Raw genomic sequence first — 15,063 nt, forward strand, 5'->3', positions numbered from 1 at the left:
ATGGGGCAATTGAAACCGATTAGCCAGGTGGTGAGTTGTCGCATGAATCCTGCCAGTGATAATGTTGTCACCTCTGTTACATCAGCATTAGGTGGTCCAACCTGAACAATATGCTCGACGAACTTCCCACATAACTTGGTGGCTCGAAAATTATTCCCCTTGGAAGCCACATGTCAGAAGCTCCGAGAATTACCCTCCACAAAACCCCCTCTCGAGGTCTTGAATACATATTCGAGGCCCCGAGATACATAACTCTGACATGTGGCTGATTTCAATTGGGTGTTGGTTTTCCCTGCTCATTAATTGTGTTGACTTATGACGTCCGATCGTATATTTTTCAAAGACAACGGGCATTATAATTGCCTTCGAAAAATGTGCTCTTCACTGTTGGTTTGGTGCGGTGCCATTACCCGCCGCCTACACGTGGCGCTCTATGACTGACTAACAGTGCACGCGTGTTCGAACAATCGCCTCACTCTTAGAGCCATTAAATGCTCTAGCGTATTCATTATTGTCTTGTCTTTCGAGGAGATCCTGGCCGTTGATCGTCTGTGATTTGGGTTCATATCTTGAGGCTCCTTAACTCTATATATGCCCCACTCCCATTCACCTCTTATTTTTACCTTTTAGTTCCTCTACTCTCTCCCTTCTGTGCTCTTGCGCGAACTCTCCAGCTCAACAACAACAAGCTTCCAGCACGTTCCTTTGAGTGCCTTAAATTTGATTTTTCGGCCACACTCTCCATCAGGTTAGAATACTAGCATTCCCCACTCTCCTCTAAAAGTTTTCTCCCCATTTTATTTTTGTTTTCACTTTTCTACCACAAATGGCCAGGGGGAAAACTTATTCCGTCGCTCACCCTCCACTACCTAAGGTTAGGAAGGCCTACGCCATCCCTAAAGACGTGGAGATAACTTACACGGATGACCCTCCAACCTCCCAAAGTTCTTCCTAGGTACCACCCTGGTATTTTGGGAGCAACTCAAAGTAGGCCTCCGAGTTCTGCTTAGCAAGCTAACTCAGGAGGTACTGAATTTCTATAGGAGGGACCCAGGCCAAATGAGCAGAAACTTCTTCCGTTAATCCATGGCCTTGAGCAAATGAATGCTCGATTAGATGAGGGTTTGTAGTTCGGAATCCTCAACATCAATGCCCAATTCACCTTGAAAAGGTGCCCCAAAAGGCAAAGTTTCTTCTACTTGACTAAGAAGAGAGGGAAGCCGTTTTTGTTTGAGCCACCTAACTCGGACAAGGAATGGTTCTTGCTCCCGATCAAGTAGTCTGGTAGATGGTAAAATGCTCAAGGGGATAAGCTTCCCCCTTTCAGCTACAATTACTTTAACCATCACAATGAGTCTCATTTTTCTTCTAATTCTAGTATATACATAAGGCCTTAATGCCCTTTCTGAATGTTGCAGACCCAAGCAAAGACAAGTATAGTGGGGACTCTATGATCATTAATCATATTTTGTCAAACCTTGACATATACCACCGGGCCACGGAGTCGTTTCTCCCAGCCAGCTGAGCCGCATTCTAACCTTCCGCCCTTCAACTTTCAGACGACAACAACATGTTTCTCTAATCCAAGTGCCCTGCCCCTACTGTTGATTCAGACGATTCCGAATATGAGGTCCTAGAAGTGGCTCTTTTCGGCGTTCGAGTCGTAAATGAAGAAAAAGACCACCAGTTACTTCTTAAGAAGTTGAAGAGAGGTTCTGATCATCAGCCCTTGAGAGCGGTCCCCTATCCAGCTCAGTCTCCTACCCCTCCAGCTGTTGCCACCCCCAACCACACGCTGAGATGTCTTAAGCCTCGACGTAAACTGTGGGATCGGGGGTCCGTGACGACGATGTTTTTCCCTCCCCATGGGTGGTCAACCCGGTTGGGGGGGAAACCCTGTCACTGACAAGGATTCTGCACTATCCAATCCAAGGGTATCGCGGGCCTTCTTTGAGTGTTCGATCCTTTCGAGGGATAGGGAGACCAACAACAAGAACTTTGTCGAAGACCCTGTTCGATTTTTTAACGACGCCTTCTGAGCTATGATGACGGTAAGAATGTTCTAACTAGCTATTTTCGTTGCCTATACACTGTATTCTTTTGCTAATTAACTCTCATATTTTAGGTTCAACTGGTCGTTGCCAAGCTCGGCCAATCAAGGGACACAGCTTTGACTGAGCGAGACAGAGCTGAAGAACTTGCAAAAAGGATTCAAAGGGAGAGGGACGCTGTTGTGGCCCATTATCTAAGAATTCAATCGTGCTTGGACAACACAGAGTCCGAGCTGGGGGAGTTGAAGATAAAATTTACTATAGTGGAAGGGGAGAATGCTCTACTTTGAGGCTAAGGTGTTGGAGAATGAAAAGGCGTTGGAGGAGCAACTTGCGTCGCTACAAGCGTAGATTGATGCCTCGAAATCGGCATGGGAGAAGGCCTACAACAAGCTTAAGGCAAAGTTGAAGAAAGTCGAGTCGACTGACAAGGCACCCCCCATGCCTCTATCAAGCAAACAACCGACCAAGCTTCTCCTAACGACCTGAATAAGCAAGCCCCTGATGAAACCAACGCTCGTGCTGGTGCCTGATTGCTATTTTTTGTATTTTTCTTCTCTTCTTTTTTGTTTCTACACCTGGACTCGTATTGTCGATATGAAAAGTTGCCTTTTGTGTGTAATCAAATGTTTCCATCAAGAAATATGTGTTTTTGTGACAAATTTGCAATTTTTTTTGCTTCTGAAGAGTACAACTTATAAGAATCTAACTTAAATTTCTCAACTCACCTAACTTTCTGGGTGCTAAGAAAAAAAAACAAAACTTCTGCTCCCAAGGTGAATAACTTGCAAGGATCCAACTTAAGTATTCCCGATTCAAATCACTTTTAGCTCATCTAATATTATATAAGTTCCCTGGATTAAGGCTCCCATGTGCTTAGTAAGGAGGGTTTTCGCTTCCCACGCATGTAACTTGAAAGTTTTTCGTAAGAATGTGATAGTACCGACGTATCAAATTCTCTTGCCTTCTATAATAGGCATTTGCAAAGGGCTTAGGCTTTCTGCACCAGTGAAGGCCAAGGCTTTCTGCTGAACCAACTCTTCGGTTGGGTTCGGCACTAGTGAAGGCCAAGGCTTTTCGCCATACCAACCCATTGGTTGGGCTCGACACCAATGAAGAGCCAAGGCATTCCGCTATACCATCCCCTCAATTGGGCTCGACACCAATGAAAGGCCAAGGCTTTCTGTTATACTAATCCCTCGGTCGTGCTTGGTACTAGTGAAGGGCCAAGGCTTTGTGTGAATGCCAAAATGCAATAAAACTCAAAGATAGATGTTTTATTGATAATATATTTTGAGGTTAAAAGTGTAAAATCTTGAGTTTTCAATTCGTATCTCGAGAAAAAATAAATAGTTGAATTTTGAAAAACAAATCCTGAAAGTGGGACTTAGGGTAAAACTTTAGGATGGTTTGGATTCAAAATGATCGAAAAACATACTTTAACCTGTAAGCACGCTCAAATGCGAATCTGAATAGAAAAATTACAAAATCTTCGATTATCTAGTCGGATCAGGCTAAAATAATGACTTTTTGCTAGAAAAAAAAATTATTAAGATTTGATCTTACCATTGGGTTCGTAACGACAAATTATTGAACATGAACTATTTACTTATCATTTTTGGAGATCAAAAAGTCGAATTATAGTTAAAATTCGAAAACGACGTCAATTTTAGGGTCCCATTGGGCCAAAAATGTAAATTTTTGTTAGAGACAAAATTTATAGAAATTGACCAAACCATTATATCTGAAATAAAAAATTAGACATAATAGAATATTCATTCATCACTTTTGGAGCCCGGATGGTTAAGTTATCGTCAAACGAAATAATAGACAAAATACCGAAATTGTCCCAAACTTTTATATAAATAAATTTTTAAATTTTTTTTACTATTCATCTTCCAACTCGTCCAAAACCAACCAACGAGTTTTTTTTTTTAAAAATAAAATTTATTTTTTCTCTGATTTTCTACCTTAGATTCACCGTAATAAGGTCATCGTCGACTTTCGACGCAGAAGGAGAATAGGTCAGCAGTCACGACATCTATAAAACCCACCCAACTTCTTTTCATTTCCTCTTCTCTTTCGTCTCATATCATCAAAAATTAGTTGTACATATATACGGGGGTTTCGTAACTTCGACCTTGGATTTCATATGTTTCAGGGTCAAATCGTCCTCCGTCGCAGAAAGGAGAAAGGACGACGGCGTCAAGATCTTTGAAATTACAGGGTCAAATTAAAAAATCAGCCACCTTGAAGTGTGATCTACCTCGATTTCTGTGCTAACCACCTTGATTTTCGCGCACACACTTCAATTCATTCGCGCAAAGATTGTAAGGACTCTCAATCTCTATTGGTAATCGTAGATTTATGAAAATTGCATTTAGGATTTTATCATAAATTTATTATATATTTTTAATATATAGAATTCTTTTTCATTATTTTAAATTCATGCCAGAACTTGCATATTTGATATGTTTAATTGTATTTTATAATAAATTATACGTGGGTAGAATATTTCACCGGGTTATTTCCGTTTGTTGGGTTCTGTGCACTACTCGGTCCCCGTTTTGATCTAAGTTTTATATTTTTTTATGTTATTGAAAAAAATAAATTTCATAGTTGGAAAAATAATTTAATATTCAGTGAACTCATATTGAGTTGATGAATATCAGAAAGTGGATATTTTATTTTAGAAATTGAAAATTGTAAAAATCGAAAAAGGGTATGAAACGGTAAAATGTCAGAGTCACACACAAGGGATGATGTCTGCATTTTGCATTGTTGTATTGTGTGTAGGTTAGTGAACGGATATCCAACGATAATGTTACTGGTTGCATGTTTCTTTACTTTCTGTTAGCGCGATGCGCTGTTTACGCGATGCGCTGTTTACTTTTCCGTTCTGTTATTTATTTTAGGCGGGGTGGCCATAGTTGCATGGTAGGAAACTGAATATCTATTCTTAACCTTGTAATGTTAATTTCTTTTTTTATTTTCAAATGAAAATAATATAAATATATATATATATAACTATTTTGTGAGCTATTAAAGAGTCTGTGAATGTTTGAAGGGATAACGCGTCATATCATCCGGAGTGGTATACTATCCTAGGCTGTACGGTAGGGACTACCAAGCTCATATGTGGTATGAAACGCGTATGAGAATGGAGTCAAAACTGGAATTCGGGTTTATTCTTCTCTATCTTTACTAGTGAACTTGTAATGTAAAGGTGGTCGTATACGAATGATTTGTATATTTGAAAATCACATGCATGCGTGATAGGCATAGACGAAGATAATTAGTCAGTGATCGCTAACAATATATAGTAGTCGAATGTTCTGATACATTATGTATTATATATATGTTGCCTTATTTTGATATATAAAATGAAATGCATGTTTATACAAAAATATAATGTTTTCATTTGACCAGTTAGATTTGTATAAAAATAAAATATTATAGTGAGTATTGCTGATCGATATAATGTGAGTTTTAAAATGTTTAGTTGCTCATCCCTGGCTATATGTAACAGTTAATCGTAACTTATTCTGTAAAATTTTATATATGTTAAAATGATTTAGTATGCTTATTCGTTCATGTTAGAAGAAGTTATTGGCATAAATTATTTTCTTCCTTACTGGGTAACCATTGTTACTCACCCTTTCCTTCTCCATTTTTTTTAGTTTCAGATCCGAAGTTTGGCAAGGTAGGTGTAGAAAACGAGTGAGAATCATTTGGTGGGTCAGATAGACAGCTAGAATTCGTCACTTGATGAGTATTGGGTTATACCCCCTAGTGGTATCTATTTGTCCAAGAGTATTATAGATTTTGTTCTGAATGATAAGACTTTTGTTAGAGGGAGAAATTTGTGTATAATCCCGTATATAAATTTCTTCTTCCGCACTCTAATCTATCGTACGTTATTAGATATATATAGGCTTCCGCTAGTATCATGTTTTTGTATGTATATATGTAGGATTGTATATTGTTTATCAGGTGCAGGTTGAACGCCTTGGAATGCTAACATAAACAGAGGAAACCATGTTGAAATTTTGAGACACCACCTTGTGCCTCAAGATCTAACATGGGGCTTTGTGTTAGTGTTTAGCGGGGCGCCACATAAAGTATTTCATGTGTTGCGATTACATCTCCCACTTTTGTTTTCAAATAATATACCCTCCTTCTCCGACTTTATTGACAATGTACGACCCTTCCCAATTAACACCGAGCTTCCCACTATTAAGTTCCTTAGTGTTGGCAAATACTTTCCTCAAAACCAAGTCCTCAACTTTGAACTCCATTTTGTACCTTTCTGTCATAAGACCTCTTTAGTTATTAGTGATATCGTGCCAGTCGTTCTACCATTCTCTCCCGAGTTTCGTCTAACCAATTCAAATTTCATGCTATCATCTCCTTGTTAAGACTTGTTTCTGTGATCTGCATCCTAGTGGTGGGAACTTGTACCTCGGTAGGGATGACAACCTCTGTCCCATAAGCTAGTATGAATATCGTGAACCCTGTTGCCTTTCTAGGTGTTGTTTGGTATGCCCACAGTATACTATGCAGCTCCTCTACCCATTTCTCTTTATGCTCGGCTTACTTCTTTTTCAAGTTGTCGAAAATAGTTTTGTTGGAAGCTTCTACATATCCATTGCCTTATGCATATCTCGGAGACGACTGTAGCGAATGGATCCCGTACTCTCTATAGTACAATTGCACTCGACTTCCTTTGAATTGTGTCCTATTGTCGAAAATTAACGCATAAGGGATCTCGAAACGCGTTATGATGTGCTCCCACGTGAACTTGATAACTTCTTCCTCCCAGATTTGAATAAGGGGAATAGCTTCTACCTACTTGATGAAGTAATCCGTAGCTGCCAGGATAAACAACTTACCTCATTTTCCCCATGGTAAAGGTCCTATAATGTCCATTCCCCAAATAGAGAAAGGCTAAGGGGACTTCCTCGGGTAAAACTCGTTAGTAGGTCGGAGATTCATATGTGCATACTTTTGACACTTGTTGCACACCCTAGCGTATTTCTTGCAATCCTCTTGCATCCTAGGTCAGAAATAACCATGAGTTACTACTTTGTTTGCCAACGACCATCCTCTTGAATGATTTTCACATATCCCTTCGTGTACTTCGACCATTATAAGCTCAGCTTCTTCTGGATTCAAGCATTTCAAGAGGGATCCATCAACTAACATTCTGTATAGCTCCCCTTCAACAAGTGTGTACCTTTCAATCTGATAAAAGAGATTTCTAGCTTCTTTCTTACTTGGAGGTATTCTATGTACTTCTGCATCCACTTTAGCTTACGGCCTATTTGCATACACTCTTCCTCTTGACAGTCGATGCATGCTCTCTGCTGGTATTCCATAGGTATAGTTCGACTCTTCGAATCTCCAAGCATGGAGGCAATGAATGCTAGCAAATCCGCTTATTCTCACCTCGATAAACCATGCTGATAATCTTTTTACTGCTACCAAGTACTTCACCATTCGCTCATCTTTCGCCTCATATTCTCCGTTGCACTGATTCGCGATCAATTGAAAGTCAGTAAATACTGCAAGTCTACCAATTTTAAGGTCTTTGGCCATTTTGAGTCCGCTTATAATGGTTTCGTATTCCGCCTCATTGTTAGAAGCCCCATACCCGAGCTTTAGTACTTTCTCGAGTCTATCGTTGCTTGGGGTCACCAACAATATCCCAACACCTGACTCGAAGTAATTTGACGACGTATCGATGAACAACCTCCATCCTGCCTGTCCACTCTAACGTCTACCTCCTCAATTGTTTCATCTTCCTCTTCCTCCTATGCATTATCTTCAATTAGGAAATCCGCTAGGAAATCAGCCAATACTTGCCCTTTCAAAGACATTTGTGCTTCGAACTGTAGGTCATATTTCCCCAGAGTCACTGCCCATTTTGCCATCCGCCTGGATTTATCTGACTTATACATCATATTTTTCAACGAGTAATCAATCACTACCTGGATTCGGTATGACAAAAAAAAATAAGGTCGGGGCTTGTGGTATAAGTAAACTAAGGACAGACCAACCTTCTCAGTCTTAGTATACCTGACCTTTGATGGGTCGAACGTTTTACTGACATAGTAAATAGGGTATTCTTGATCGAGATCTACCTTGAAGAGTATGGAACTTACAGACATCATTATGGTAGCTAAGTAAATTCCCAACTCCTTCCCTTTCTCTGGAGTGCTGAGTATGGGTGACTGCCCTAAGTATTTCTTCAAGTCGAGGAAGGCTGCCTTGCATTCTTCGTTCATGCAAATCTTTTTCCCTTTTTTAGCAAGCCAAACAACTATCGGCACCTGTTTGAGACTCGAGAAATAAACCTATTCATGGCTGCCATCCTCCCTACCAGTATTTGCACATGCTTCTGGTTATTTGGTCTCGGCATCTCGATCAAGGATCGAATTTGGTCAGGTTTGCCTTAATTCCTCTCCTGGTAACGATATGCCCAAGGAACTTCCTGGATTATACTCCAAATACGTACTTTTTTGGATTTAACTTCATCCGATATCTTCTTAGTCATTCGAATGTCTCCTCGAGGTCTCGCAAGTAATCTTCCGACCTCTTGCTTTTTACCAGCAGGTCATCGATGTATACTTTGACTATACTCATGATCATATCCCCGAATATTTTGGTCACTAATCTTTGATAAGTCGCCCCTGCGTTCTTTAGACTGAACGGTATAACTTTAAAATAAAATAACCCTTGCTTGATTGTGAATGATGTTTTCCTTAACGAGGGGGATCTGATTGTACCTTGAATAAACATCCATGAATGATATTCTTTCATGTCTCAAGGTGGCATCCACTAGCCTATCAATCTTTGGCAAGGGGAAACTGTCTTTTGGGTAGACTTTATTAAGATTAGTGAAATCAATGCATACTCTGACTCTCTCGTCATTCTTCAGTATGACGACCACATTTGCCACCCACTTGGGGTATTTTACTTATCTAATAAATCCTACTTTCAACAACTTGCTAAGCTCTTCATTCACCCCCTACCTCAGGCGCGGTGACAACCTTCTGGGTTTCTGTCGAACTGGCAGAAATGCTGTATCAACATTCAATCGGTGGCATGCAACCAAGGAATCTATCCCCCTCATATCTTCAAATGACCATGCGAACACGTCCTTGTTCACCTTTAACAGTTGCACCGACATTCCCTGCTCTTGTGGTTGCAGCGTCGTCCCAATGCTAACGAGTTGCTCCTAATAGTATCGAGGTCCACCTGGTCTACCTCATCGACTGTCGTTATTCGTTCTTACCATGGTTCATGTTGTAACTGCTATAATTGCTCCTTTTCGACGGGTGGCTCTTTTATCTTCTTCTATGGCTCAGCGTCAGAACACTTCATCGGCTTTAGAGCTAAGTTGAAACATCTATGCTCCATTTCCTGGTCTCCCCTGATTTCCATCACACATTTTTTACTCGAAAATCGAATTACTTGATGATAAATTGAGGGTACAACCTTCATCTCGTGTTATCCATCTTTTCCCAAAAATAACATTATAGGCCGAGTATGAGTCGATCACTACGAACTTTGTCATGACCACCTTTTCCTCTACTGCGACGAGGATAGTAATTTTTCCTATTGAACTATAGGGGCTCCATTGAAACCAAACACTATGGACTGGGTCAGAAGCAAGCTTTTTGACACTCCCATCTTTTTTGCTGCGTTTAAGAAGAGGATGTCTATTGCACTCCTAACGTTTATAAGGATTCTTCGAAGGTCCACGTTTCTGACTAGGAAAGCTATAATGAGAGCGTCCTGATGTGGCATGGTAGTTCCTCTCAAGTCATCCTTTGTAAATACTATCGCATGTTCCCCTACTGCCAGACTTGGCCTCCTCGCCATACTTACCCTCATGGTTACTTGGTTAATACTAACTTCATAACGAATCTTCATTACCCTCGTCCTAGCCAGTTGTCTTGACTGTCTCTCTAAACCATGTACCCCCGAGATTGTGTGCACCATGTTGCGCCCCTATGTTCATGGTGCCTGTCCCCCCTGGTCTGTTGGGGTGGCGATTTTTGGTTTTCTTCCCTCTGGTCCTCTCACCTTCCTCCGTTGGTGGAGGTCACATACCTTCAGAGCTTTCTGTCCTTGACCATATCTTAAATGATATGTCGTAGTCTGTAACAATCCTTGGTTGGGTGGTTCTTCCCTCCGTGGTATTCACAATATGGGTTCCCTGGTTTTCCTCGATAATCCCAAGGGGTTGGACGAAACCGAGGTTACTCCGTATGTGTCTAAGTCTCATCGACAACTTTTCGTTGAGTGGGGTATACACCCGACCACTCATCCACCTTGACTGCTCCTTGTCGTCTCTTCTTGCTACCTCCCTCTCTCAGCTCGATTATTGCTTTTTGGACCTCTTGACCTCCCTCACTGTTACCGATTACTTGTACTCCCCGTCCCCTATTTTTCATCGACTCTTCCACCAAGATGTATTTCTCTACCTTCCCATATAGATCCTCGAGCTGCGCGGGATTTGACTTTATCAGTAACTCATGCAACCGTGTCCCAAGGATGATTGCCACCACGTAAGTTGTACACGCGGTTGCCTCGTCCATACCCTCAACAACTATTGCTTTTGTTCGAAATCGGGTGACAAAGGAACATATACTCTCGTTGACTTTCTGCCGTAAGTTGAAAAACGTGTTGACCTCGACTTTCTTCTTTTGCAGGTGCATAAATTGCCCGACGAACGTCTCCTCTGGCTCAGAGAAACTAGCTATCGACCCAGCTAACAGCCCTTGGAACCAAGACATAACCCCATGCCTCAGAGTAGAAGGGAAGAGTTTGCAAAGTAAACGATCATCATTTTGGTACAAAACCATCTGACTCCTATAGTGGAAGACGTGGTTCATAGGGTCATTTGTTCCGTCGTACGTCTCAAACTTCGACGAATGAAAAGCTCTCGGGGGCTCGGAACTCATAATTGCTGACGAGAATGGTGTATCCCTCAGCTCCTAGATTGCATTCCGAGCCTTTTGCCTAAAGTCTTTCCCCTTGCGTGAGTTCTTCATCCCTCCTCCTTAGCATTTATTCCACTTCTTTCCTAGTCATGGGATTCATGTTTTAAAACTCCCCTGCTGCGTTGTTACCGCCGTAGAGTCAACTGTTCGATTCACCTTGGTCCTTTTTGCTGTACGGAGGGTATGATCCTAACTTGCCTCCCTTTTTATGCCTCCTTTGGTCTCAGTTCCCTCACCTAACCTTTGCCTAAGCTCATCGTTTTCTCTTCGTATTGTCGTGATCTCATCATTCTGCTTCTCCAACCCCCTGTGCATCTCCTCCCATATTTTCGTTAGTAAATTATACATCGCAAGCATGGGATCCTGCGATGTTGGGGATAGGTTTGCTGATAAGGGCTCTTACCATGTTGGTTGTTTTTCTCCTTGTAAGATCCACACAGACGGTGCCAAATTGTAAAAGTGATTTTTTGCTCTACCTCGAGATCTCCCTTATTTGCTCTTAGCTTGGTGGACGGCCTACAATAGGACCACTCCGATGATCAAATTAGAATTAGTGCCGAGCTAATAAAGAGTTCTTTGAGAAGAATTTTTATAACTTTTGATGTGAGTCGCATTTTGATATTTATAGGGGTTTTGATTGATGGATTTCCCAAGATATCCTCAGTGATCTCTCTTAGAGTTGTTGAACCTGTTCTCTGACCTGACAACTGCAGGAGTAGGTACAACTTCTCTGACAGATCTGGTGCAGTTGCAACCGATCTGCTAGACGGTGAGTTATCGCATCAATCTTGTTAGTGATAGTGTTCTCACCTCTGTTATGTCAGCACTAGGTGGTCTCACTTGAATAATATGCTCGGCGAACTTCCCACATAACTCGGTAGCTTGACAATTATTCCCCATGAAAGCCACGTGTCTAAAGCTCCAAGAATTACCCTCCACAATTACCATAACATTTTTATGCCTTACACCGAATTGCTAATTATGGTGGGTATAATAAGCACATTTGGTGTGTGTGCAAATAGCCCAATCCATTTGAAGGTCACGGGCGTGGACTAGCGGAGCGAGGTCTCTCAAATATTTACCAAAAATCAGAGGTCTAAGGTTAAATTACCAGTAAAATAAAGAACTTAATTAATAAAACAAAGCAAGAAATGGACGGGAGAGAGCACGGGACCGCGTCTGGTCCGCCTTGACAGGTGAATAAACAGAAACAATTAAAAATAAAATATTTCCGAAATTCAGGGCCAAACTTACTTCCATTCGCATTGTTACAGTCAGCACCAACACACCATCATCCCTATAATCAAACAACTAGATCATCCTCGAGATTTACCAGATCGAGGTAGTATTGTACTAGGGTTAACGGTCCACCCGCACTGACGACAACTGTCCTATTTGAAGACCAGAGTAAAAAAATACATTTTTCTTGGCTTTCGTTTGAAAAACAAAGAAAGAACGAAATTACCATTTTACCAGCAAAGATAATATATTATAGAGTATTGTTTCTTCACAGACTACTGACTACCTAATCCACTAACTTTCCCAACAAGCAAATATTTGTTACTGAGAAGAACACAAAGGAGAAGTGTAGCGAGAGAGTTGGTACTAAGTGGTTTTGGTTGGTTCTCTCTCTCTCTTGGTTTTCGAAACCCTAGCTTCCAAAATCCACAAGTTTGGGCTTATCTCAGTTCAGATCTCAGCCATTTCTCTTTTGAATTTGGTTTTCGATTCGATTACTTGTGTTCAAGAGAGATGAATCTCGGTTGAATTCACTAAATGGGGGGAAATCCAGAGTTTTATTTGGTAAAAAATGTTCGATATTTGCAGGGGTTCTGGTTTGATTGAGCACCTGTTTGAGGCCCTAATTTCAGTTCTATTGTCGAAAAATGTCAGCTTCAATGGGGCCGTTCGAGCGTCCACGAACTGGAGTTGTAAACACGGTATATTTTTTTCTTTAGTTCTTCGTTTCATTTTTTTTTTAGTAATTTAGTATAATATTCCTAAGATCTTAAAGTAGTGGACACTATTTTTGACTTTCACTCTTTAAATGTTTTTGTTGTTGCTGAATTTTCAGTAATTTTTCAATTTCTTGATTTTCAAAGTTTTAGCAGAAATTCTCTCAATTTAAATTTAATTTTCTCGGTGTAATGTGTACTGTTCGGTAAAATATTTTAAGAAACAAGGTTTCTAGGGATATGCTGATTGAGTTGCATTGTTCTGTGATTCATTCAATTGTATGGCTTTGTGTCTGTTCTTTGATTTTCGTTTGCTATCTTACTTTGATATGTTAAAAAATGTAGTTTTTCTCAATTTTCGACATAGTCTATGTAGTTTGTTTCGATTATGCCATTGAATTTTGCTCCGTCAATGTTTGCGTAATATGCAAGTGCACATATTAGCTTGAACAGGATATTAGGTCGGTAGCCCACCTAAAACATATATCTATATATACAGGGTGACGTTCGGAGGCCCCAAAGAGAGCCAAACATTTTTTCAATGTATGAATTAGAAGTTGCAGAAAGAGCTGATTTTTGGCGAGGATGATCTCTGTGATAAGGAGATCATCCTCACCAAAAATCAGCCCATTCCGAAACTTCTAACCCCATCAAAAGTGGTTTACAAAAAATGGACGGTCCACGGTTCGTTAACTTGTAAACTAGGGTTAGAAGTTTCGGAATGATTTGATTTTTGGTGAGGGTGATCTCTTCACCATAGAGATCATCCTCTCAAAAAATCATCCCATTCCGAAACTTGTAACCCCTATTTTGAAAAATGTTTGGCTCTCTTTAGGGCCTCCAAACGCTTCCCATATATATATTGGAAAGGTGGTATTTTTGAGTTGCTTCTTTCTAATGCATCGGTTTATTCCACAGGTTTTCAAGAGCGGTCCGCTTTTCATATCATCAAAAGGTTAGTAGTTGTCTTTTCTTCTTCTTTAGTAAGCATATTTAAATTTGATAAAGAATCAAACCTTAAAATTCTCTATATCCAAAGTATTAAAACTTTGGATGAATCCAAGGTGACTTGATGAGTCAGAACATGCTCAAAGATCTCTTGGCGATTTTCTCATTGACTTGTCTAAAATGCCAGTTGATTCATTCATTTTTTTTTTTTCTGAAGAATTTTTCCGTTTTCTAAAAACTTGGCCCAGTCGAATTGCTTAATTGGTTTTGGTGTTTTTTATTATAGTATATGTAAATAATATTAAGTTTTTAAATGTTTGTGATTGATGTAAAATGATACTTTTTTTATATTTTAACATCTACTAATCTTTACTATTATCATGAGAGAAGGTGGAGTAGAAGTGTATCGACACCAAAATGTGAGTGGCCATAAATGCCCCCATTTTTATATTTATATTTAATATAATTAGAGTCATTTAGTAAAAAACCAATAAAATTATTGCCCACAACCCTGGAATCACATTGCTTAGTTTTCAAAATTACAAAAATATCCTTTTTTACTATTTAATCAATATTTTAAATTGCAAGTAAACCCTTTTGATACATGTGCGTTTGCACATGCACTTCTAGTCACGATTATAATAATTTTTCAATTTTAACATCTACTAATCATAATTATAACAATTCTTTGTTTTTGATAAGTAAAGCAATTTCATTAAAGAGGCGGTCGAGGCAACCGACCAAAAACAAGAGAATACAAGAATAGAGAAAGAGAAGACAACTCTACAAATTACAAAGGGCATCCCATCTAAACACAAAATCCTCAAAAAATACCCCTCTAAAAGACTTGTCCAACTTGGAACAGTGAAAAAGAAGACCCAGAATGGCCAAACTATCTTCTTGTTCCAAACTTTTGTTCCCGGAGAAGATTCTCCTATTTCTTTCCTTCCACACACCCCAACAAATAGCAAATGGGAGCAAGGCCCAAAGACTCTTCTTCTTGCCCGTGAAAAGCTTATGATTCCAACTCTGAAAAACTGGTAAGGTGGATGAAGGCATGACCTAGGAGGAATTGAACAATAAGAATTTAGGCCTTGC

General features: G+C 39.9%; 3 protein-coding genes across 5 annotated transcripts in view; 1 reads left to right on the forward strand and 2 right to left on the reverse strand.

Annotated features, from left to right (window-relative positions):
• Positions 1-7,364: 7,364 nt before the first annotated feature.
• LOC147400449 (uncharacterized) lies at positions 7,365-9,938 on the reverse strand. Its single transcript, XM_086444593.1, has 4 exons — positions 9,828-9,938; positions 8,135-8,383; positions 7,913-8,041; positions 7,365-7,814 (listed from the first exon to the last, which is right to left on the reverse strand). The coding sequence occupies exons 1-4, from the start codon at positions 9,936-9,938 to the stop codon at positions 7,365-7,367; spliced, it is 939 nt and encodes a 312-aa protein (XP_086300719.1).
• A 395-nt stretch (positions 9,939-10,333) lies between these two features.
• LOC147400450 (uncharacterized) lies at positions 10,334-11,023 on the reverse strand. The gene has a single exon (XM_086444594.1). It carries the CDS (start codon positions 11,021-11,023, stop codon positions 10,334-10,336), a length of 690 nt encoding a protein of 229 aa, XP_086300720.1.
• A 1,548-nt stretch (positions 11,024-12,571) lies between these two features.
• The window catches only part of LOC147400451 (rho GTPase-activating protein 7-like), a 65,437-nt gene continuing 62,945 nt past the window's right edge, over positions 12,572-15,063 (forward strand). For 2 of the 3 annotated variants that reach the window (XM_086446143.1, XM_086446145.1), the window contains exons 1-2: positions 12,572-13,002; positions 13,936-13,972. In XM_086446143.1, the coding sequence (XP_086302269.1) occupies positions 12,873-13,002; positions 13,936-13,972 (167 nt within the window). In that variant the 5' untranslated portion in view covers positions 12,572-12,872. The remainder of the gene's footprint in view (positions 13,003-13,935; positions 13,973-15,063) is intronic. The other variant, XM_086446144.1, reaches the window with a different exon arrangement.

This window comes from Akebia trifoliata, chromosome 6 (genome assembly GCF_017979445.1).
Source record: "Akebia trifoliata isolate Shusen 1 chromosome 6, ASM1797944v1, whole genome shotgun sequence".
Classification (NCBI taxonomy): Eukaryota; Viridiplantae; Streptophyta; class Magnoliopsida; order Ranunculales; family Lardizabalaceae; genus Akebia; species Akebia trifoliata.